The sequence below is a fragment of the Chrysemys picta genome, chromosome 3 (assembly GCF_011386835.1).
Source record: "Chrysemys picta bellii isolate R12L10 chromosome 3, ASM1138683v2, whole genome shotgun sequence".
Classification (NCBI taxonomy): domain Eukaryota; kingdom Metazoa; phylum Chordata; order Testudines; family Emydidae; genus Chrysemys; species Chrysemys picta.
In genome coordinates, this window is record NC_088793.1 from 158,233,932 (window position 1) to 158,259,897 (window position 25,966).

A 25,966-nucleotide genomic window follows, 5' to 3' on the forward strand; every position below is an offset into this window, starting at 1 on the left:
GCTCTGACATCTAGTAGAACCCTTTGCCTCGTAGCAGTTGAGGTGCTGGGTCTATGGTTCCTAACTGGAGGAAACAGTCTACTTCTTGTTGTAGTAAACTCTCGTGAGAAGGATCCCTGAAGAGGGATGGGGAAGGGTGTTGTGGAAGAGGGAGGGAGGTAAAATGGATGAAATATCTAGTTTCAACAAACTTTAGGACCCATTGGTCCATGTTAGGCATTCCCAGACACAGCCGAACGCTGCCGATTGGTGGCCAAATGGATGTGAAACACTGGTCAGCTGTGTCACTCAGGGGGAGTGATCTAATGGCACTTCGATCCACCCATCAAAAATGGTGCTTGGATGTAGAGGGCTGAGACAAAGAAGATGGTGGGCCAAGTGGTTTGCACATAGGGAATTTCCCTTTCTTTCTTTGTGGCTCATAGTGGCATTGAGATTGAGATTGAGACATGTGTGATCGATGCTGGGATTGGGGACTAAATTGTCTCTTTTGTCCCAGTGTATAGATACACAGTGACCGGAGAGTAGCTCTGGAGTCCTTCAGGATATGATAGGAGACACAGGGTGTGATAGGAGACAGTTTTTTCAGCAAAAAGCTTTGTGCCATCAAAAGGAAGGTCCTCAACAATGGACTGTACCTCTTTCAGGAAGCTCAGACGGAGCCGTGGCAAAATTGCATCATCCTAGCCACTATGTCGGCCACATAGAGGGCAGATTGCAGTGATGTCTTTGCCCTAATTGGCCCTCCTGGATAATGGTCTTAAATTGGTCACAATGTGATTCTAGCATCTTTTCAATAAAGTCATTCAGTTTTAAGTAATTTATATAATCATATTCGCTATAAGGGCCTGGTAGTTGGCGATACAGAATTGGAGAGTGGCCAAAGAGTACGCTTTTCTAATGAAAAGATCTAGATGCTTCCAATCCCTATCACAGGGAATACCCTTGACTGGTGTTGTCAGCCATCGGAGTTAATGACATCCACCATGATGGAGTTGGGTGATGGGTGGGAGAACAGAAATTCAGATTCCTTGGCAGGGACATAGTACTTTTTGTCCGCCTGCTTGCAGGTAGGCGCCACTGGTGATGGGGTTTGCCACATGGTTTTTGCCGGGTCTAACATGACCTCGTTGATAGGGAGGGCAATCTTGGAGGATGAGGAAAGTGGAGAAGGAGTTGTACATGGGTGTCCTTGACTTCTTCCAATGGTATCCAGACAGTGTCTGCCACTCTCTTATCCAGCTCCTGGAAGAGGTGAAAGTCATCTGCCAAAAATGATGGGGGAGGCATGAAGACTTCGCCCGAAGAAGAGGAGGATACGGTCCTTGGTGTCACTTCTTCCTCAGTACTGTCCTCCTGTTCCTCTATGTCTTGTGGAGGTTCTGAAGCACTGGATGCTGTAGGCAAGGAGGTGTATCTTGATAGTTCTCAGGTGAGGCTTGAAGCCTGAGAGGCATGCTGGCAATGTGCCACCCAAGGTTCCCAATATGGCTACTGGGATGGTGGGGGCATACAGCCCAGTGGTGGAGCCCATGAGTGGCCGTATAAAGATGGTGGGGCCATCTGTGGGTATATCCTTCGGCTCTGTTAATAGTGAGCACCATATGGGGCTTGGGAGGAGTACTGCAACACTACCTCCTCTAGCTCACTGTCTGAAGCCTCACTAGAGAGCGGAGGGGCATGACATGGCAGTGTGGATACTTCCTGTGCTCAGTAAATGCTTGGTGCAGAGGTCCCAAGAGGTGAGGACTCAGATGCATCTAGCATGCTGAGGTCCCTGGAATGGTGGGATTCTGCTAGTACCAACCATCCCAGGGTCAGTGGCAGTGGAGATGGTCTTAGTGCTGACGGTGCCAAAGATACCAAGTGAAATGGAGATCGCTTACAGTTATCTCGGAGCTCACTGTGGGGACTTGATGCTCTCTTCTTAGATGATTTATGAAAAGGGTCTGCAGCTTGTTTCTTCGACCCACAGCCCTTAGATGTAGAGGGCTTGGGGAAGATTCACATCGGTCAGGTGATTCGGGCTGGAGAGCAACCTTCATGAAGGTGACCTTCCGGCAGATCTCTCTGTCCTTAAGGGATCTTGGCCGGAGTTGTTGGCAAAGACCACACTTCTACTGGATGTGGCCTTTTCCAAGGCAGAGAATGCACTGAGAGTACTTGTCCACAACAGGGATTGCCTCTTTAAAGTGAGGCATTTTTTGAAGCCCGATGAACTGAGTATACCCCATTGGGATAAAGGGGGAGAAAAGAACAGGAAAGGAATTAAAGGGATTTTTAAGCGTCAAATAAGAAAGAAAATAACTACAACTAGAACTAGGAGACTAACTATAGGGGCTGGTCAGAGAGCTGCTTGTAACTGCAGCTGGGTGTGTCCCTACCTATGCATGCTGGTGAAAGTGCAGGCTGGAGGGTTTTGTAGCTTGTCACAGCAGTACAGTGTGAGAGGGGGCCCAGGCTGGTGGGTCAGGGGGCTCAGTGGTACCCCAGTTGCAGGTGGCACCCAGGGGGAACCCATCACAGCCTCCTTTTTCTCTCTACTCTCCTGTTCTTCAAAGGTCTTCTCATGAAGGGGGTTTGATGGGGAGACTGTATAACCCTAGCCTTTTGGTGTAATGGAGGTGGAATTTGGCAAACTGCTGCCAATATGCTGCCCAAGGATCCTAGTATGATCACTCGGGAGAGAGGAAGGCCATATGGAAGAGAGGGTGGCACCCAGAAGTGATTCTACTGTTCCTGTTGTGGACACGGATCCTGTCAAAGTATAGCTTTCTGTCCCGATATGCACTGATAATATGAGACTGACTGAATATCTCCTTCATCCTCCTCAATATCTTCCAAAGCAGGGGGGCCCAGTACAAAAAGGCAGAGAATCTTGTAATACTGGGAAGCAATCGTAATCCGGAGACTGGGATCTTGGTACCAAGAGTTGTTTGGTATCTATGAACTGTGGGGATACCAGCTCATCTAAATCTGATAGGTCCCTGGAGTAGTGGTATTCCTGCGGTATGGAGTGGATCAGTACCAATGCAGCAGTTGAGGTGGATGGTACTGTTGATCTGGAGCAGGCACGTGCTGGGGCTTCAGGTGTCTGGTGCTTCAATTTTGTCAGAGGAAGAAGGCAATGATGGTAAGTCTGATGTATACGGTGCCATTTTACAGAAGTATATGTCCTGTGCATCCTGTCTTTCATTGTACATGGGCCTGCTGGAGCCATATTTTTCTGAAACACTCCAGGATCTCCTGGCTCTGCCGGTACTGTAGGAAGAGTTCATTGCTTCCATGGTACCAAGTTGAGAGGTCGAGGCCTCCAATACTGTAAATTTAGTGGGAGATTAGGGCCTTTTGGGAGCTGGCTCCTTGTGATGGGAGTCCAAGTTTCTCCTCTTTGGAGCTTTCCCTGAATCTTCTAAAGTCTTCCACCTCTTAAGGGAGATCTTGGCTGAGGTCAAAGGGATGCTACGTCTGTCCAGAGACAGATGTTCGGGGAGGGGCATGCTACCAATGGCTCCTGAGAATAAAGCTTATATAAGGAGAAAAGGATAATTCAGAATCAAACAAAACAGAGTAACACTTAAAGTGTACATGAAGTGGAAAGAGATGGGGTTTGTTGGGATTGAAAATTACACACCTAAACCATCTGCACGATTGTTTTTTTAAGAAGTGTTAGTACAATTTTGTTTGCTGTTTAATACATGATTAGACTATTAAGAACTCCCCCATCTTCAACTGGAATTGCACATAAAATATGCTCCAAGAGCAGTGAAATCATGCTCTGCTGTTTTGAAAGGACTAGTCTGGTTATCTCAAATGATTTCTGAGCACTTCTGCATGCCAATGCTACCAAACATAAGACTGAAATTCTGCACATTGTCAGTTTTCATTTAGCTCTAGATAAGAGTGTTTATGGTATGCAGTTGCTTGTTTGTTTGTTTGTTTTTTAAATAATTGTAAGTCCCTTGTTCAAGTGTAAACTCTTTGGGGGAAGAGACTATCTATCTCCTACTGTGTGTTTATACAGCACCTAGGTCAATGGGATCCCGATCATGATTGAAGCCTCTGGATGCTACCACAAATACAAATAAATATGCAACACAAATGACTATAATAGAGAATTTTTTATTCAGTGGGAAATATATACTTACTTTTTTACCATGTCAAACATGCTGCTCTCTACATTTCCTAGCCACTGCTCAACAGGGCCTCTAACACGAATAATCCTGTAATGTAGAATTTGAAAAGTCAGCACTTACTGAAAACAACTGAACATTTTAATTTCATATTCTTACAACTTTATTTGAATTGTAGGCATAAGGAGTTCTACTGCACCTCTTATTTCTCAATTCTACACACTTGAACTTAATCCAGAGTGTGAGCAAACACTTCCTCTTCTTTGGAATCACTGTCTTTCTTCAGGGGCTACAGACTTCTCAGGCCCTGATTCTGCAGCTCATTCATGTGCATAACTCCCAAAGAAATCAATGGACATTTTGTCTCCATGGGGATTGTAGGCTTAGACCCCTTGTATAATGCATGGAGGATCACATCCAGAAAAGAATGGTTACTTACCTTAAAGTAACTCTAGTTCTTTGCAACTTGTAGTTCATATGTATTCCACTCTTGGTGCACATGCAACCCCCCCCACACACACACACACACAACATTGGATTATTTTGGCCAGTGGTATCCAGTGGGACCACATCTGCACCCCACAAGTTGGTTAATGCAACATTTATTGAAAGACAGTGTTATAAACCATGAATGTATGGTATGTTTTGACTTTTTTGATACTCCTTCCAAAACAGTGGCTTCAGACAAGCCCGCCTGGAGAGGTCAGTTTTTATTTCCACTGGCTGGCAGATGGGTACACAGACCATTCCCCCCAAGAGAGCTCTGGCCATCGGCATTTGCAAGAGAACCTCGTATACCAAACTGTGGTTCAAGGATCCAGGATGAGGATCATCTACCATGTGCTGGAGAGTAAAGATCAGCTGACAGCCACAGGCTGCCCAGGAATAGGATTGCAGCTTCAGGTGGCAAGTCAGTGACCCACATCCAAGGTTCTTCAGATGGTAGGGTAAGCTAGGGTGTGCTAACAAATTGTATATAGCAAAACCTAAAGGGCAGAAGGGCAAATCTCCAGTAAATTCAGCCCTGGGTCACACTACCAAGAAACATGGGACTCAAACTCCAGGGATGAGTCTGAGGAAAGTGACAGTCAAGCGATGGCTGGATCTGAACCTCTCTGAGGGGTCATGTACATTGTACAGAAGACCATGGACCTCACAATACAGGATTGGAAACACAATGGGAGTGGCTGTAAGGGTGGCTCATGGAATCATGGCAGGAGTAGCGCCAGCAATATACAAGCCAAAGGGACAGGATATACAGCTCCAGTTTGGGTTAGCAGAGTAGCTGACTCTCTGGCTTCTCTCATGGCTGAAAGGCTATGGACTATGTCTGGAGCAAGTAAGCTCACATCAGAGGTCATGTGCCCTCCAGAACTTTTAAATCCCCCCACCCCATCAAGAGTTATGCATTATCTCTAGGCCTCATGCTCAGTTGGTTTGGTTGGAGATGCTTGCAAGACAAGTTTGGTGGGGAGTCATAAGTCAGCACACATCAACAGGGCACAAAAATGTGAATCATGAGGCAGCCAGGATAATTTTGCGACTTGGAGTGGGGGCACATAAGGATAGCTGATGCAATGGCCCTGAGCTCTTTAGGGAGGACGGAGGACATCTGTCAGATACTGGGACCATCATTTGGCTCGGTGACTTTAGGAATTGGGTCAGTCAGGAGATAGATACCAGGCATGCTGCATGTCCAGTGACCAGTGTCCAGTGCAGGTAAAGGCTAAAGGGGCAAGCTCCTAAAGGTCAATGAGGTTCGGGATTGCACAACTTAACGATACACGTTGCACTCATGGGGGGGGAGGGAAGGGGGGAAAGACTTTACTGATTCAGGTTCCCCCAATCCAGCCTTGTGGCCTCTGTCACTCCACCCCTTGTTACATGGTGGGGAGATGGTTCACAACTGAACTGAGTCTGTGGGGTAGCCCAGGGAGGGTCTACCCTGAGTTATTTGGTTTGTGGTAGAAGCCTTGTAACCTGCACTGGAACCAATTAAATGTTTGGTATGTGAGAGCTAGGGCGGGCAATGTAGTGTCCCTCCCCAAGGTTTAATTAATAATGTTGCAGCAAACCATTTTTAACCCATCTCACCTATCTGTCGATCATTAGCCTGCTTGTCCTGGTCAAAGTGTTCTGAAGGCTGGGAAGGTGCAAAGCTGCTGGTGTGATTTGACTCAGAAAGCACCAGCTCCATAGCTGAATGGCCTCTTGCTTCCCCTTGTCTGTTGATATAATGCATAGCTGTGGTATAGTATGTCAGCACTTGGATTGTGCATCCCTAGAGTAGTGGTAGGAATGCCTGGCATGCCAAGTGAATGGCTCTGAGCGCTAGGATAATTATGTGGAGACAAGCTTCCAGAGGGGAACACAGGACCTGGATTTAAAGGTGATCTAGCTGAACTCCCCATCCCTGAATGGAGGGGTCTGGCATCAGAGACTTGAAAGGCAGAGGTGCAGAGAAGGGTACCCCACTGCACACTTTCCCCCACGAGTTTAACTAGGAGAGAACTTCTGGGACATGACCACTATGCCTGTTGGATATCTTCCTCATATATACACTGATTTCAAACACTCTTGTATGCAGTGTAGGTGAATTCTGGCTAACTGCATCACATAGGGCATGAGGCCATATGTCCCAAGAGTCTAAGTTGGTTACCATTTGGGATCTGGATCAGCCTGTTAGGTGAGGTATGGGCTGATCTGGATCCTTTGTCTCCTTAGATAACTTGTCATGACAGCGAAGCCTTTAGTGAACACTCTCAGTACCATGGAAAGATGAAAGGGCAGGACCCTGTACTGTAGTGAGATACTCCTACTAAGAATCTGAGGTATTTCTTGTGGGACACATCAATGGATATGTGAAAGTAGAATTCTTGCAGGTTGAGAACCACAAGTCAGCCTTGAGGATCTAATGAGGAAATTAAGGAGGCCAGAATCATCATCCTGAAGTTGAAATGACAGATTAATTTATTGTAACTTTAAAGTCCAGAATGGAACACCAACGTCCCTCCTTTCTTCTTTGGGATAAGAAAATAATGGGAATAAAACCCAATGCCCCTGAACTGTAAGGGCACTTCTTCCACAGCTCCCAGTTATAGAAAGAGTCTACTTCTTGAGATGGGGAGGGTGGGGGGAAGCATTAGGAAGGAAGTGGAATTGGATAGAATACCCCTTATTTAAAATTTTCAGGCTCCACTGGTACAACATGATCCAAGTTCAGGTTTTGTGAAATTGGTGATGGATAAAACAGAGTAAAAGGAAGAGGATCCTTGGGAGTATCCATCAGATTCTCATTACTGGTGTCAAACCTGCTGGCTGGGGGAAAATGCAGAATGTGCAGCAGTAGAGGAAGAGGCAGAGGGTTGTCAGGGGAACCTCTACTTCTTTCTTGATGGCTCCAAGGTCCTTTGAGGCTAATAATAATAGTAAGAAGAGAAACATTGCAGGAAGGAAGTCTGTGGTCTTACTTGTTTTCTCCTTGGGACTGGAACATAGAAGCCACGAGAACACAGAGTTGCCCTACAGCCCTTTAAGAAATGGAGATCCTCACCCATATTTTAATTAAAAAGTTAAAGGGAAGGTCCTTCTTTGATGCTTGGACCTCCCTGTGAATCCCTAAAGATTGGAGCCAGGAAGGTCTTCCCATCATTGCCACTGATGTAGCCATAGCATGCATCACTGGGTCGGGGACACTGTGTGTAGCCCGTAAGGAAGTGTAGGTTATCAGCTCTTCTTCAGACATGCTGGGTATTTAGTTCATGTTGGTGTTTTTGTAGCAGTTTGTCCCAATTCAAATAATTTTTATTTGGACAGAAGAACTTGACATTTAGCTACACATATCTAGAGGCTGGCAGATGAATACTGTGTGTGTGTGTGTGTGTGTGTGTGTGTGTGAATAGATCCAATATCTTTGGGTCTCTCTCCCTAAGTATAGATTTAGGAGGCCCCTACTGCTTCAACCCATCTTGGATGGCAGCTACCACAAGCAACTGTGGTACTGGGTTGGAATAAAAGTACTCAGATCCCATGGGAGGCACTTGGTACCTCTTGTCAGCTCACTTGGATATGATCAAAATGGACTCTGGAGTGTGCCACAGATCTTTCACAGGTTACATTTAGGGAACTGCTGAGCCTGCCAGGCATGGAAGGATGCAAAGTGTCCAGGAGTTTGTGAAGTTTGTCCTGAACCACTTACAGAGATATATCTGGAGTGTCTGCCATGAACTTGATCAGACTCTGGTGGAACAACTTTAAATTGTTGAATGAAGTTGAATGAATAAATCCAGGGATTTACTGTCTTGTCAGTAGAGGATGAGATTGCAATGGTGACACTAGAGACAAGTTGGTGCTTCCCCTTGCAAATTTTATTACTCACCACTTTTTTCCTCCTGCCTTTCCAGGATCTGAGCCTGCACTACCTGACCTGGTTGTGTTGGTTTATAATGACTATTTCAGAAGGGAGATCTAACCCTAGAGGAGGCCAATAATATAGGCTTGCATGAATATGGTTGCACCTCCCAGGACATCAGCCACAGCCAAGACTGATACCAAAATGGGTACTAATGTGGAAGACACACATAGGGCTCATTTACAGATCCCTCCCCAGACTCTCTTCCTGATTTACACTGAACTAATCAATGAGGGGAAGGCGGTGTGCAAGAAAGGAATCCCTACGATATCTCAAATGGAATGAAGAAAAAGGAGTACACTTCTTCCAAGTGTAAACAGAGTCAGGATAAGCTCTACCCTGACATCTGGTGGTGAATTATGGCGAGGATGGAAAAGAACTTCAGGGGCTGATCTTGTTTGCATAGGCACACCCACCCACCTAGCCTGGGACAACAACAACTGAAAGTGGTTACTTTGGCTGGTGTGGGATGCCCAGTTTCTCTGTTATTGGGGCAGGAAGAATAAAGTGTTGTTACCCTGATTCTGTGAATCAAGGCCAGTGGAACTGTTGTATGACAGCGGAACTCACCAGTAACTAAGTAGTACTCGCTAGACAAGGGGCATGGGTTACAAAACCCAGTGAATTGAGAGAGGTTGTGGACAGGAATGTGTACCTGATGGTATGGGCCCCTTTTGTGGGCCTGGAACACCAATTGTACTACCCCTACTCTCCACTGTTGAATAGCAGAGCTAAATTTGCTTCCATTAGGAGTCTAGCTAGAAGTTGCTGAACTGAATTCACTTTGGGCCAATGGTGCACCAGCACTGGGACTCTCCTACTACAAGCTGAAATCACTAAGAGCTGAAATTGCTGAGCTGAGATCACTGAGTGCTGTGTTAACCAGTGGGGGAGCCTGAAGATATATTGCTAAGCAGCTGGCAGAGCCGAGCAGTTTGTGGGACGGTTGGAGCGACCCATGGAACAGCGAGTGGAGCTGAGCCATTTGCGGGGGCGGCTGGTAGAGCGGAGCCATTCGTGGTAAAGGCTGCAGCAGAACTCCATGGAGAGGTGGGGCAGTCGGCCTTGGCCATGTAAGGTGCCCCTTAACATCCCGCATGGCCCCCCCCATTTCCGCCCAGGCTGGGGGGGTAAAACTGCAGATAAACTTTTGAACTCTGGGGCGGCACTGACCTGGGACAGAGACTTTGGGGTTGTTGGACTTTGGGGTGATTGGACTTAAGACCCTGAGGGGAAAAGGACACTGCCAAACTTACTTGGAGGTGGGTCTTTTGCTCATGGTTTGTTTTATGAATCCTGTTTGTGGTGTTTCCCCAACATAATGCCGCATTGTTTCCCTCCTTTACTAAAAGGCTTTTGCTACACTCAGACTCCGTGCTTGCGAGAGGGGAAGTATTGCCTCCTAGAGGCGCCCGGGGGTGGTATGTAATTGTCCCAGGTCACTGGGTGGGGGCTCGAGCTGGTTTTGCATTGCGTTATTGAAACGGAACCCCTAGATACTGAACCCGGCCCTTGTTGCTGCCAACTCAGAGGGGCAGAAGGGTTACACAAGCAAGGGGTTGTCCTGTTAGGAGTGCTCTGGCTCTGCTGTGCCCTGCCTAAATGGGGTAGGGAGTGAAGTCAGTGCCAGATATAAATCCTTCACCTGCCATACCTTGTAAGCTAGTGGCTTACCTATCACCAACCTCAGGCTCTCAAGGAGAGAAACTCTGATACCACTGCCACAGATAAACCACTTGGTACCACCACTCTAGGTTCTGATGCGCTAGGCACTGGGGAAAAGTTCCAAGGTTGCCTGTACAGAAGCACAGGATACTGAATGTTGGGTAATGAGACGTCAAGTGCTGAAGAATCGGTACTGAAAGACACATGGTACTCTGGTTTAATGGGTACATCTGGTGCTCTCTGGACTCTTCTCAGGCCATTAGATGCCCTTCAGCCACTGAGCTGTGAATTACAAGTCTTGTGCCTTGACTTAATACACATTGGAGAGGGTGATCTATGCCTTAGCTCAATTCTGGACTGGTGCTCTTTCCCACCCATAAGAGGTCATCAAAGCCATAATGGAGGAGGACTGGGTCTCTTGGTCAATGTACTCTGGGAACACAGGGCAGAATCTCAGCTCACAGGCCACTTGTGTAGCAACACTGATTGTAGGACTGAGGTCTAGCTGCATCTTTCCTTTGGTGTCAGAAGAGGATTGCATAGCACACTCAAGGAGGGACAATTTCAGGAGAGCTTCTGTAGCTTTTTGAGTCCACTTAGAGAAGAAGCAATGTATGGTACACTGTTCAAAAATATGTCCCTCTCCAACAGATATTGCTGGCCAAAACAATCCAATCTTGCATGCATGGGGTATATGTGCACCAAGAGTGAAATCCATGTGAACAACCACTTGGAAAAAAAATCTTTAAGTTTTATGTACACTTCTGAATCCAATGAAACACATTCTTTTTCCAATGAAAGATAAGTTACCAATTATTGACATTTATATGGAAGATCTTCTCCTTCACTCATAGTCTATTTCCCCATAGCAGTAGTCACTCCCTAAATATCTTGGGCCAAATCTTCACTAAGGATCTGGCCTCTCTTTATTACATGTGCATCTATCTAAGTTATAATTTATTTATTTTGTGACCAATCAGTGGATTGTAGCTTAATAATAATAATAAACTTAATATCTGTTGTTTTTAATGTTCCAATATAGCTCTAACATATTGTTTGAAAATTCCTAGCAGCCATAATCTAATTTTCAGGCTGTGTAATGCAATTTTGCTGCTCCCTTCCATACTGTGCACCTTTTTATATTGTTAATCGGTACACTGTGTTCTTTTTTTAAGCCCCTGCTCTGTCATTAACATTCTCAATAATTTGACCAATTTTGTTATCTGGCTTCATTATCACTTTTTTATTTAAGATTCAAAAACGGAGGTAGCAATGTATGGATTTCATAAATGATTAATACCATATTTATACTTTATAGCTCCATAAACGGCATGCTAAACATGTTAAACATAAGAGAAACTGTTCTAGAGAATAATACAAGTGGAAGAGAGAATTAGTGTGTCTCTCTATTTTGGTTAAGTACAACTAGAGAAATAACTAAGAAAGCCTTCAAAACTGAAAATATAATATTTAGCACTTACCAGGACTAAAGGGATTATTATCCCTATTTTATAGACATCTAATAGAAAAAATGATCTGTTGTAAGTAATGCTGGAGAGATTCAGATAAAATATTAATTAGATTATTTAAAAAACTTCTCACAGTCAAAAATACTTTACATTTATGGAAAAAAATATTTTACCCACTGATTGCAGACTTTCTTTAGCTGACTGTGTGAACTGATTTTTAAAGTAGCAAAGGGTGACATCTGTATACCACACTACAATACTAAATAATGGTAAATAAAACTAGGTATACATCATTTTTCTTGAATGTGTCATTATTTAGGGCCCAACACTATAAACAATCACGTACATATGTAAATTTACTTGCATGCACAATCCTACTGAAGTCAATGTGACTACTCACCGAAATAAAGTTACACACATATGAATCTTTGCACAGTTGGGGCCTTAGTTTGTAGATTATTTAGCTTTATAATTTTGAGTAAGCAATCATGCCTTTCACAACAGTTGTGTCTTAACTACACATTTACCAAAGAATGGGAAATTTATTACCCCATAACTTCCTTTCTGCTAGCAATATCTCCCACAATTCTGAGATTGTACGAGCTATTCCCCCTCCTCTTTGCAGCTCCACAGGCAGTTCAGTGTTGTAGCAGAGCCCATACTGGCCACACCCTCTTCTCTAGCTTGCTGCCGAAAGATCATTCTAAAGCTGTGTAGAAACTCCCAGAATATGGTTAGTAACAAAAAATTCAATATCAACCAGTACACTACGTATGGTAGACTAACTGGCCCGCAAACAGTACATAAGAATGCCCATACTGAGTCAGACCAATGGTCCATCTAGCCCAGAATCGGGTCTTCCAACAGTGGCTGGTGCCAGATGCTTCAGAAAGAGCGAACGGAATAGGTCAATTTATCAAGTGATCTATTCCCCGTCATCCAGACCATCTTGGCTAATAACCATTGATAGACCTAACCTACATATATATAAAAATTAAATTTGTCTCTTGGCAAATATGCCATCCATATGTGACAGCAACCAGGAAATAGGATTTAATCAGTAGACAGAACATGTGACCAGTGTCAGTGGTTCAAAAGGGTGAACAGTCTGGTCTTTTAGCACCAGTAATAGATCCCATTTAGGAAAGACTGGTATGATCATGAGTCTAGGCAGCCTCACTCCTCTGAGAAATCTTGAGACTTGAGGATTCTCTGCCAAAGAGTCTGAGGGCCATTCATGTAAGATGCTACTTATGGCTGACAATTGGTGTGCTATGGTGTTGGACTGAAGACCCTCGTACACATTGTCCTGCAGAAAATCCAGAATAGCGGGAATACTAGAGTCCTTCGAGGTTTTGTGTTTTTTGTGACATCATGAGCTAAACCTAAACCAGATGCAGGAGTAAGCCTTTCGTGTTGAAGACTGTGGGGGGGACAGTAGAGTTCCAATCACTTGGTTGGACAGTCCAAGGACAATCAATTCTTCCCTCTTAAAAGCTATGCTGTCAATTGGAAATGGTCTGGATGGAGTATGGGACTGTGGTAGAGGATGTCCAGTCTCACTGGCAGATGCAGCAGGAGTTCCAATGCTAAGATCTGAAAAACATGGTCTTCTCAGCCACTGTTGAGACAGAATTATCACTTTTGCTTCCTCTTCCCTTATCTTCTAGATCCACTTCCCTATATGTAGAGGAAGTGGAAATGCACAAAGCAGACTTTTTGGTCATCTGCGTGGGAGGGCATCCATCCCCACGGACATGGGCTATGTTCCCCAGGTGAAATACACTGGCTGCTTTGTGTTCTTGCAATTAGCAAACAGATAAACTGTTAAGAGGCCATATTATTGAGAGACCAAGTTCAAGACTTTCAGATTCAAACGGACTACACTTTGTTGACTACACATCTGCTCAACAAGCCAGTCTTTCTTATGCTTCAATTTATGTGTATTGCTCTTATGGAAGAGAGGTTTTTCCCCATCCATTCCATTATTTCTATTACTTCTGAATGTAGAGTTGAGGTCCAAATTCCCCTTTGGTTGTTGAAGTATGCCACTATGGTGGTGATGTAGAACTGGACCAGAATGTTGTTGCCCTTGAGGTGGCCCTAGAACTTTTTTTGGGCTAACTTCAACCACTCTAAGCTCCACAAGCTTGATGCTCTGGCTCCTTTCTGTAGAATTCTATGTGCCATGGATTATTCTGTGTCTGTGATGTGCTCTGCACCCGATTAGGCTGGTATCTGTTGTGAGTACCTGTGAGTCTGTACCGCATATGGAAAGACCCTTACAGACATTTTCTAGGATTGTCCACCATCTGAGGGAGTCCAGAACCTGGTTTGGGACCAGCACCTGATAATGCATGCATTCCGGTAAGTGATTTCAAACCTTGAAAAGAAACTTCTAGAGAACCTGATATGGGATCTTCCCCAGAAGGTGGTTCCTATACACAAAATCAGAGACACTAAGGCTTGGTCTACACTACCCCCCCTAATTCGAACTAAGGTACGCAACTTCAGCTACGTGAATAACGTAGCTGAAGTTCGAAGTACCTTATTTCGAATTAGTTGAAACTTACCTTGGTCCACACTCGGCAGGCAGGCTCCCCCGTCGACTCCGCGGTACTCCTCTCGGCGAGCTGGAGTACCGCAGTCGACGGCGAGCACTTCCGGGTTCGACTTATCGCGTCCAGACTAGACGCGATAAGTCGAACCCAGAAGTTCGATTTCCAGCCGTCGAACTTGCCGGTAAGTGTAGCCAAGGCCTGAGATATGGATGGCCTTGTGTTCCTTACAAAAACAGGTATAAACTTTTGGATTTTCTCAAACCTGTCCAGTGAAGGACAGACTACAGACACAGAAGTGTCTATATTCACTTCTAGGTGAGCTATCTTTGTGAAAGGAATCGGAGATTTCCTTTCAGGTTTATCACAAAACAGCATGCTTGAAGTGTCCAACTTGTGGTGCTGTGTACTGGTTCTTTGGTTGGACCACTGATCGAAATGTCCTCCAGGAAAGGATACAGATGAAAGACTGGGACCAAAGTTGGGCTATGACTTCCACCAGCATCTTGATAGAGACTCTGGGTGCTGACAAAAACAAGGATAGCAGTGTTTTGTACTGGTAGTCAGCTGTTCCATACACAAATTTCAGTAGACAGCAGTGACATGTACATATGGTTATGCATCTGCTAGGTCCATTGAGACAAGGAAATCCCCTTTTTACAGGGATTCTACCACTGAGGCTAACTTTGCATCCACAATTTCATTTTCTTCATTTGTAGAGCAGTTTGAGGTCCAGGATGACTCTCTCACACTATACATTTCTGCATAATAAAGAATATGGAATATAGCCACAAGAACCTTTCTTATGAGGGTAACAATTCTATTGCTCTTCTGTGCAGAAGGCGACAGATTTCATTCAGTACTAGCTTGCATTTGATAAGAGTGCCTGAGATAGGCAACTGGATGAAGAAGTGGTGCAGTGGCGCCCTTAGTTCAAGGGAGTAACCAAAACTTACTACAGCTTTCATCTACTTGTCAGTGATGGACAGAAGCCATCCATTAGAGAAGTGGGACACTCTGCCTCTTAGATTAAGATGTGGTCAGAGGCACAGACTCATAGGTGAATCCTTAGAGGTGTTGCTACCACCTCTGGTTTTGCCACTTGATCTATGGCTAAAGGGTTTTCCCCTGACATACCTGCTATCTTTCCTTTGGTATTTTTATGAAAAGGATGGATGAAAGGAACATTTCTGCACTTGTCATTTGCATGCACTGTATACCACTGTCTTATTAAATTTATCTCCAAATAGTGGAGAGTTTGTGAATCTAAATGAGCACACTTGTTTCGTGTGCACCTCTGCCATCCAAAGATATAGTCAAATGTGGTGTCCGGCTGCTGAGCTGATAACATGGCCCTGGCTGAGAATCATATTGCATTTAATGAGACACATATGCCACGAAGTCTGTTGCTAGAATACTTTCTTTAAGTTAGACCTGAAGTCAGGTTGGTCCTTGTCATCCAGGGTTGGTCATTCAGCCAGAATACTGTGGTTCTTGCAAAACAGGTAGTGGCCAGGGAACTCTGAAGGCAGCCAAGAAAGTCACAAAATACCTTCTTTGACTTCCATCTTGCTATCAAGAAATCCCTTTCTGATAGGATTATGCTATCTTTAGCTAAAGATGCCACCTACAGGATCTACTTTTGATACTTGTGTTGGCATTTTTTGGCTCTTTTATCTTATGGTATCTAAGTGCATCCCTGCTAATGCACTTACTTTTGTCAGGGTATTCCTACTGATCCCTGATCACATCCTCATAGGAAGGGTGCAGCAGGATTGGCATCTTGATCACTGATTTGGCGGATGGATATTTGCCCTTGACCTTCTTATTGGATATCTGCTCTAGGTGGATTTGAATGACAGATGCAGACTTTCTGTGACCAGTATTAAATCTGTCAGGGTGGAAAGTCCTTTGATGTATTTTTCCATGTCCTGCTCAGAAACTTGAACTGGAGAGCTCACCTTCCTCAGTAAAGAAGAAAGACACTGAATCAGATATACTTTTTTATATTTTTTCCTTTCCCTTTTTGTTTTCTGGCTCTTTTTGCCTGTTTTTCAGACGTTGCTGCCCAGCTGTGGCCAGCCCAGTGTTTCTTGTGGCTCTTTTTATCATGAGTCTTGAATACCCTAGATATGTTTCCCTCTGTGTCCTCACCCTTAGGGTCACAGTTCCTCTGCCTGTAGGATGGGGTCCCAGATTTTTGTTTGGAAGAAGGGGAGCTGTGTTGGAGCCTTCCTTCTTTCCCCAATGAGATGAAACTCTCTTCAGTATTTGGGGGGAAATGGTGTGTGGCTCAGATTAGTCACAGGGCTTACCCTCTGAGCTGGTCAAATGGTCTCTTCCTTGTCCTTAGGCCCTCTACCCAAGAAGTTCAGGAGATCCTGATTGGGCTTTTCAGCACTGGAGTCACGAGTCCTCTAGGGAAGGAGTGTCCCAACATGCCAACCCAATACTGAGCTCCATACCCTGGCAGCATGAGAATCAGGTGGCTGTAAACAGGTAGGGCATAATTTGCCTTGAGATGAGCCTGTAAACACTTCTTCATATATGGACCACTGCTTTGATTTACTCCAGTATTTTCAGGAAAACTCAGCCATGATGGAGTAGCCTCAGTAGGGAGACACTGCAGTGGTAGATCTGGGTGGCTATAAACCACCCTGGTGCTAAATACCCAATCTAAGAGGGAAGGAGGAAGAAAAAGTAAAGGTTGCTCACGAATGAGTAAAAATATATATTAAAGTAAAACTGGCAAAAGGAAATGTTTGGGAGCACTGTAAACTGTCACAGGGCACGGCCAGTACACTCTGTGATAGGACACTGAACCACCTCTGGAAAGCAGAGAGGAGGGGGAAATGGTTTCTAACCTTAACTGTTGTTCTTAGAGATGTGTTGCACATGTCCATTCCATTGTAAGTGTTGTTGTGCTCCAGTGCACAGTTGTAGGATATTTTTTCCCTTAGTGTTACCCATTGGGGTGGCATGAGAGCCCTCTGCTGCTGCGCACAGGCATAAAGGGCCAAGTCTCCTCCGACCCTTCTCAGTTGCTTTCTACAGAAATACTCCAATAGAGAGGGGAAGGAGGTCAGATTTTGGAATGGACATGTGCAACACATCTCTAAGAACAACAGTTACAGAAAGATTAGTAACCATTTCTTCTTCTACATGAATAGATAGCACATGTCCATTCCACTGTAGGTGACTCTGGGTTGGGAGTTTCTTTGAACAGGGATTGGAGGACCACTCATCCAAATTCAGCATAGTGTCTACATAGCTGAGAGATAATGTAGTGAGAGGTAAATGTGTGATAATCACCAAGATGCCACTTTGCAAATGTCCAATATGGGCATGTTAGCCAGAAAAGCCACAGAGGTTGCTTGGGACCTAGTCATATGACCCTACACTCTATGCGGTGGCTTGATGTTAGCCTAATTGTAACAAAGGCAAATACAATTGGATATCCATGATGAAATCCTTTGTGTGGAAACAGGACTGCCCTTCATTCTGTCCGCAAATGCAATGAACAATTGAGGTTTAGTCCTTTCGGATAAAATGCTAAAGTTCTTCTAACATCCTGAGCATCTCCAGCCCCTTATTACTCTGGCTTTGGGAAGAAGGTCAGTAAGAAAATTTCTTGGTGGATATGAAAAGTGGAAGCCACTTTTATAAGCAAACTTGGGTGAGGATGAAGATGGATTTTGTCCACGCAGAAACTCGTATATGGAGGATCTGATACTAGCGCCCTCAACTTCCACGCTCTCTGCACAGCACCACCTTCATCAAAATGTACAACAGAAAGCAAGTCACTAGAGGCTCAGAGAGGGGACCCGTCAGCTTTGTTAAGACTAAATTCAGGCTCCATGGTGGAATAGAGTTCTGTACCTGATGAAATAGTCTGTCCAAACCCTTTAAAAATCTTACAGTCATTGGGTTGGAAAAGAGAGCATGGTTATCCACAACTGGGTGAAATGCTGAGATAGCCGCTTAATGTACTCTGATCGAGCTAATCGTCAATCTCTGATGTTTCAGGGACAGAAGAGAGCCAACATGTGCTGAATAGAAGCAAGAAAGGGGAAAACCTCTTTCAGTCTGGACCAAAGGGAAATCCTCTTCCAGTTAGCCAGGTAAGTAGTTCTAGTTGATGGTTTTCTTCTATTTAGCAGCACGTCCTGAACTTCTCTAAAACAGAACTCCTCCACTGATATTAACCACAAAGCCTTCAGGCTTCTCAGGCAAAGAGCCTGTAGACTGGAGTGGAGGAGGCAACAATGACTCTGAAAAAAATCAAGTCTGTATGTAGTGAGACTGACAGTGGCAGACTGATTGATAGGTCTAACTCAGTGTTGGGCAACCTGCGACCCGTGGGCCGCACATGGCCCATCAGGATAATCTGCTGGCGGGCCACCAGACAGTTTGTTTACATTTGCATGGCCCCCCGCAGCTCCCAGTGGCCGCAGTTCGCTGTTCCTGGCCAATGGGAGCTGCAGGAAGCGGCGCGGACTGCAGGGACATACTGGCTGCTGCTTCCTGCAGCTCCCATTGGCCAGGAACGGCGAACTGCGGCCACTGGGAGTAGTGGGCGGCCATGCAAATGTGAACAAACTGTTTGGCGGCCACCAGCGGATTACCCTGATGGGCCGCGTGCGGCAGCGGGTTGCCTACCACTGGACTAACTGGTTTGAAAACCAGTGCTGATGGGGCCATGCAGAACCAATCAGTATAAGACAGGCCTTACCCTGCTTGACCTTTCATAGAATTATGGGCAGAAGAGGTTAGAGGAACGTATACAGCAGACCCTCAGATCACAGCAGTAGAAAAGCATCCGTTAACGAACCTCGACTGTGGCCCACTTGGGAGCAAAAGTGACATTTCCTGTGGTCTTTTGTTACAAATAGATCCAGTCTGGGTGCTCCTCGGTGCTAGAAAATAGACCTTGCTATGTCTGGGCAAATGGACCGCTTATGGTGACTGAGAAATAACCTGCTCAGCATATTCTGAGCATTTGGGCTACTTTCAGAACCAGTGTTGGCAATGCAGAAGTCCCAGAGCAGGATTGCTTCCCGATAAAGTAGTGAGGACTGTCCTCTCCATTTGTTTACATAAAACATGGCTGCCATATTGTTGGTCAGCACCAATATACCCCTTCCCCTGATGTGAACAAGCTAACTGGATTGCTCGCATGTTGTTTACCTGGAGACAGACATCTTGAGTAGATCAGAAACTTTGCATCTGTGGGGGTACCAGTTGATCCCACCCCAGGTTTGAGGCATCCATGACTAAGGAAAGACATTGTTAGGGAGGGAAGAAGGGAACACCCTTGCAGATATTGGTTGGGTATTTTCACCAATTAAGGGAGAATAACATCTAATTTGGTGTGAATATACCTCAGCCAACCAGTCTTGAAAGAGCATGAAATGCAACCTGTCATATTGGACTATGTAAGTGTATGCTGCCATGTGTCCCAGTAGCCTAACATAGTTTCTCACCTGGTGATGGGATAATCCTTTAAGTCTAGAATGAGATTTTGCATTGCATAAAACGTTGCCTGCAGCAGTAAGGCCATGACCTTTGTCAAGTCGAGGACTGCGCCAATAAATTCTATCTTCTGTACCAGAGATGGGGATGATCTGTTTGTGTTGATCACTAAGCCAAGTGCATCGAAGATGTATTGGATTTTGCTTATGCTGGACAACACCTGCAACCTGGATTGACCTCTTACCAGCCATCCATCCAGGTAAGGGAAAATGTGGACCCCTGACCTCTGGAGGAATGCTGCTACTGTGACCATACACTTTGTAAATACATGCGGGGCAGCCGACAGACCAAAGGGGAGCACTGTTAACTGATAAGGGCATCACCTGACAGTGAATCTCAGAACTTTTCTATGCCTTTGATGAACTGCCATATGAAAGCAAATATCCTTTAAGCCAAGAGCACCACACCAGTCCCCTGGCTCCTGGGAAGAAATAACGGAAGCTAGAGTGATGATCCACAATTTCTGTCTTTTTTAGGCACTTGTTTAACTCCCTTACATCTAAAATAGGCCGGATGTCCCCTTTTGCCTTCAGTATCAGGATAGATCTCTTCTATCGCTCCTACAAGGAAAAGCAATTGTATTTCTTGCAGTAACACTGCCTCATGAGGGACGTCCCTGAAGGAGGACAGGAAGGGTAGGTGGGAGGGAGCAGAAATAAATTGGAGTGTATATCCCACTTCCACCGTGCTTAGAACTCACCTATCTGTTGTGATGTCACCCCAATCACAATGGAGGTGGAACATACAGTTTGCAAAAATTGGGAAGAAAAAGATGGCATTCTTAGAACTGGTACATTGCTCTCAACCCGTCCATCAAAATTAGCTTGTGGAGGATGCTGCCTGCCTTGATGAACCAGACTGTTTGTTGAACCCCTGAAAGGCAACCAGAAGACTGTAACCAAGACAAGCATTTCATTGTGATGGCAGAAGCCATGCCCCAAACTGTAAAATTTGCTGCACCTAGACCCACATGCAGAGCCATTCTGGCAACCAACTTACCCTCCTCAATTAATATCTGGAACTCTTGTTTCATATCATCTGGGAGCTTGTCTTTGAACTTTGAATCTATATCCCACAGGGTGAAATCGTAGCACCCCAGTAAAGTTTGCTGGTTTGCAATAGGAAGCTATAACCCACATTTGGAATAAAGCTTCCTCCCAAATAAGTCCTGCTTCTTGGCCATCTTATTTTTAGGGGGTTGATGTCCCGTGACCATGTCTCTCTTTCATTGGCTGCTAACACTATGAGTGAGCTCAGAGGGACATGATCACAGAGGTGCTTGAACCCCTGAGAGGGGACATAGTACCTCCTCTCCAGTCTTTTTTTGCAGTCAGTGGCAGGGAAGCTGGGGCCTGCCAAAGAACCTCGGTAGGCCCTAAAATAGCATCATTAATAGGAAGAGCTATTCTAGCTTGGGCTGGAGATACCAAGAAGTCCACCAACTTGTGCGATTTTTCCTGGACTCCTTGACGGTAGATGTCCAAGACCACAGCCATCCTCCTCAACAACTCTTGATGTGTCTTAAAATCATCAGGAGGCAGAGAAATAGGTTCTGCCACAATTACCTCAGAGAAAGAGGATGCCAGCAGTCTTGGAGGCTTGTCCACTTCCCACTCCTCTTGTGGATGTTAACGAGAGGGGTCCTGTGTCCACTTGGTGCCAGGCTCGGTGCCAAAACTAGGGTGTTTGCAGCATCAATGCTCTTGACAGCCACTAGATGGAGCCAGCTGAGGTAGATGTGGGGAAGCTCTTGATTAGGGGGAAAACCCCCACGAGTTCTAAAATAGCCCCAGGGTCCTTTCAGTAAGTCCCTTGGGTTGATACTGAGGATGAAACCAGGGTGGGCAGGTAGCATATTCTTGATGGTGGGACTAGCTAGACTGGGACACATAGGATTCCACTTCAGAGTCTGATGAAGAAGAAGCCTCTTGTTGCTACCATGGTGGGGCTGTACTGAACAGTAGCAGTGAGGAAGATTCAGACTCCAAAGAAAGGGGAGCCAGGGAGATCTGTGCCTTTCCCTTAGGCAGCATTGTCTTAATCAGAACCCTGATGGCTAATTCAGCTGGACCTGCCCAGTATGGCGGTGAAACCACTTACGCTGGTAGCTACGGCACCAGTGCCAGGTGAGACTCCTGAACTGCTAGTGATGGTGGCACTGAGGAGGTTCAAAAACTCTCTCATAGCCTCAAATGCCTCAGAAGTAGACAGTACTGGGGCATGAGGTGATCCCAATGACTGCTTCGGGAGCTGGTCAGAACAGCCCTGTACTGGGCCCTGGTGTCAACAAACAACCCTGCGTAGAGGTGTGCTCTGTGGAGTGCATGCTTTGAGCACCCTCGAGTCTTCAGTTGATTTTGACCTCTTCGCTTCTTTCAATGATCCTTGTACCAAGTACAATTTACAGTGCCTCTTCTTTGTTATTAGCAACAATAATCTGCCTGTTGGTACCAGTAATGCAGAATATGCACTACTGACTAAAGCAGAGGTGCTCTGTACCCAAACCAAGGTAGATAGTTCAGATGGAGGACATAGCACCGATTTCAGCAGCAGATTTTTCAATCTGGCTGCCCTGTCTTTTTTGGAGCGGGCTTTAATCCCTTACAAATACTACATTTGTTATTCACGTGAGCCTCCCCTAAGCACTTAAGGCAGCTGGGGTGAGGGTCACTGTTAGGTACTGCCTTACCTCAAGAGTGGCAGGGCTTGAAACCCAGGGCACATGGCATATCTCCGGTATCAGAGCCAGTACCCAGACTGGGTGCTGGATCCACACAAACAACAACGATTTGTATTAAGTACACTAACTACACAGAACTACAAGGAGCACTATTTACATGATTTGACTAAAGACTTGCAGATGCAAGGAAAAGGGAGCTCCAAAAACTGTTACAAGTGGTAAGAAGGAACTGAGGGAGGTCAGGTGGCTTGGTTCTTTATGCCTGTGCGCTTGCTGGTGTGCATGCTGTCTCAACAGCTATCGCTAAGAGAAAAAAAACTCTTTGACAACTGTGCACTGGAGCTCACAAACACCTACAGTGGAATGGACGTGTGCAATCACTTGAAGAAGAACATCCCATGTCTTAGAAGTGTGAGAAACACTGGGCTGCAGAATGCATTTGTTCTAATGCAAAATGTTTACCAGCTATTATGTGACAAATCTGACCAGCTTCTAGATTTATAAGGCACTGTGTATGTTACAAACAGAAATGCTGAGACAGCATATTCTCTCGAGTTAGTATTTATAGTAGTCTCCGCACTCAAGTAGGTGTAGTTCCCACTGCAATCAGTGGAAATTGTATGTGCTGACTCCAGGGCTGAAATGGGTCCTTAAGGTTTTATAATATAGTGCGAGAAGAGCTCCACATCACAAGATTTAAAGCCATTCAAAATATTCAAAACTGATCCATCATTAGATGGTATCTGCATGTTTATGATGAGGCATAAGGAAGCTTTGAAGCTGCTGGTCACAAGTTTCAGAGACCTCACACCAACACTATCTGTACTCCAAAGAATCCATACAAAGTTACAGTACTTTATTGTAAAGAGCTGTTGGAAAATCAGCAGACATTTCTTAAATTTCCATTGTATTAATTATCACGCAATGTATGTATACCATACTTTGGCACGAAGAGAGTCTCTTCTTCAGCAGAACTGATCATCACCACCACCGGAGAGTTCTGGTCATGTCTGCGTATATATAACTTCCTGATATTCGCAAAACATTTCACAAGATGAGGCTGTGGTACAGACATAAAAGAAAATAACAGAATAAAATATGGACAATCTGTCATTACGTGTAACAAGAAGAATGTTCCTAGCATGCAGTACTGAAATGTTACCTGCACAGCCTCAGGATTTTTGCTTTCAGCTAAAATGTCAAGAAGTTCAGCATTGCTGAGAAAGTAAAACCTTGGGAAAATCATTCGTTTAATCTCAAGATAGTCCTGTTTCAAAATAAATACATAAATACATTAATTAAAAAATAATTGTAAAGATACACTGAAACTATAATACAGAAATATCATCCCAAGCGCCTCATCCTCACTTTCACGGCCCTGCATTCCAGCCACATACACCCTTCTTTACTTCATTCTTTTCCTTCACACCTACTCCTCTCTCTTTATTCATTACCTTTTCCGATGGTTGGTTTTCTGCCCTTTTTTATGCTATCCACTATAGTTGGATCAGCCTCCTTTCAAATCAGCTAAGTACCCTTCCTCACCTCCCTTACCTTCAAACCTCTTCCGAAAGTCCACTTTTTGCATTAATCTAATCAATCCATTACTGTCCCCGCTTCTTCCAGTGACTGAATTTTTGTCCTGTGGTTTGCTTTTGTTTGTGTTAAACTAGAAACTCTTTGTGGCAGTGATGTGTGATCTTACTTATTTTGTAGTGCACTATGCAGATTTATAAAATAATCACTCTGTTTATCAGGTTTATTCTTGTTGAAGCCCTCAGGGCACAAAGACAATTTTAAAACTCCACAAGATAACACTCCTCTCTAAATAAATAAATATAATATAATATAATATATCTTCACTCCACCACTGCAAATATATTCTAGCCCACTGATTGCTCGATAGGCAGCTGATGTAAACAATGCAATGTCAGTGCAATACATGCCTAAATGCTCACTTCAATGAGCCACTTGCTGCCATATCCTATATTAGTTGCATGCAACAGAGTTGCTTTGCTGGCAGCCTCTTTTAGAGGAAATTATTGCAGTCAAGTTGCTGTACATAAATCCTATCAATCAAATGTTAAATTACACTAACTGTTTGACAAGAATTTATACTAATGATGACTAGTATGATAGGAAGGCAAGGCAGCTCAACGCCTACTTTGCTTGTCTTCTCTCAAAAAATAACATGTGAACGGATGACTAGCGAAGTCACCGTAGTCAATATAGGGGAAGGGATACAGAATGGGATAAGTAAAGAACACATCAGAGATCTTCTGACCAAATTGAATGAATTCTAATCAGTGGGGCTGGTTGCTATTCACCCAAGGGCAATGAAGGAATTAGATGAAGAAATCTCAGAGCCATTGGCAATATAGTTACAAAGTCATCGTGTAGTGAGGCGGCCTGGCTCCCGACGGCCCCTGAGAGGGAGGAGCCTGAACTGGCACCCAAGTGGGCGGAGCCACCGCCACCTGTTCCCGCCCCCCGGAAGTTAAGGGGCGGGGCAGGAAGTATAAAAGCCAGGCCCCAGCTCTCAGTTGGAGCCCAGCGGCCGGAGAGGCCAGACGTGCCGGTGCGAGCTCCGGCTAGACCAAGCCTTCCCAGAGCCAGGTACCCGGACGCGGACGGACCGAGCCTCCTCAGAGCCAGATACCCGGACGCCGGCCGACCGGACCTCCCCAGAGCCAGGTACCCCGACGCGGATTGGCCGAGCCTTCCCCGAGCAAGGTACCCCGAAGGGGATTGGCCGAGCCTGCCCCGAGCACGATACCCCGAGGAGGGGCCCAAGCGCCCCCCGGACCCGAGACCGGAGGAGCGGCCCGACCCAGACGACCCTCTGCGAGCTGAGGAAACCATGGTGTGGGACCCCGCTGCCGAGCCCAGCGATGAGCAGGTACCAGTGGAGGGGGAGATGGAAAGTAGCCCGGGGGTAGCTGACCCCAGTCTGGCTACAACAGAGGAGCCAATGTCGGTGTGTTGCAGTCAGGACCCCACCGACACAGCGGCAGACTGACTGCCGCTCTTAGGGCCCCGGGCTGGGACACAGTGGAGTGGGTGGGCCTGTGTCCCCCCTGCCACCCCACTTCCGGGGGGCAGCCTCCCTCTCCAGCCAGCGCTCCAGCCTCATACCTGAGCTATTGTTTGTTGCCCCGCCCTGACTGAGGGCCTGGGCTTACTAACTTTGTTAGTCCTCAGCTCCTGCGACCCAGATCTGAACCCCCCTGAACTTTTTGTTTGTTGCCCCGCCCTGACTAAGGGCCTGGGCTTACTAACTTTGTTACTGCTCAGCCTGCAGGAAGGTTCTGAGCCCCCCTGGACTATTGTGTGCTGCCCCGCCCTGATTGAGGGCCGGGCATTAACTCCTGACTTTTACTGCTCAGCCTGCAGGAAGGTTCTGAGCCCCCCTGGACTATTGTGTGCTGCCCCGCCCTGATTGAGGGCCGGGCCTTAACCCCTGAGTTTCACTGCTCAGCCTGAAGGAAGGTTCTGAGCCCCCCTGGACTATTTTGTGC

General features: G+C 45.6%; 1 protein-coding gene across 1 annotated transcript in view; it reads right to left on the minus strand.

The window, feature by feature from the left end:
* The window catches only part of DNAH14 (dynein axonemal heavy chain 14), a 530,612-nt gene that overhangs the window by 313,916 nt on the left and 190,730 nt on the right, over positions 1–25,966 (minus strand). The window contains 3 exon segments of the mRNA XM_065589985.1: positions 4,149–4,223; positions 23,390–23,508; positions 23,611–23,715. Coding sequence (XP_065446057.1) covers positions 4,149–4,223; positions 23,390–23,508; positions 23,611–23,715 — 299 coding nt within the window.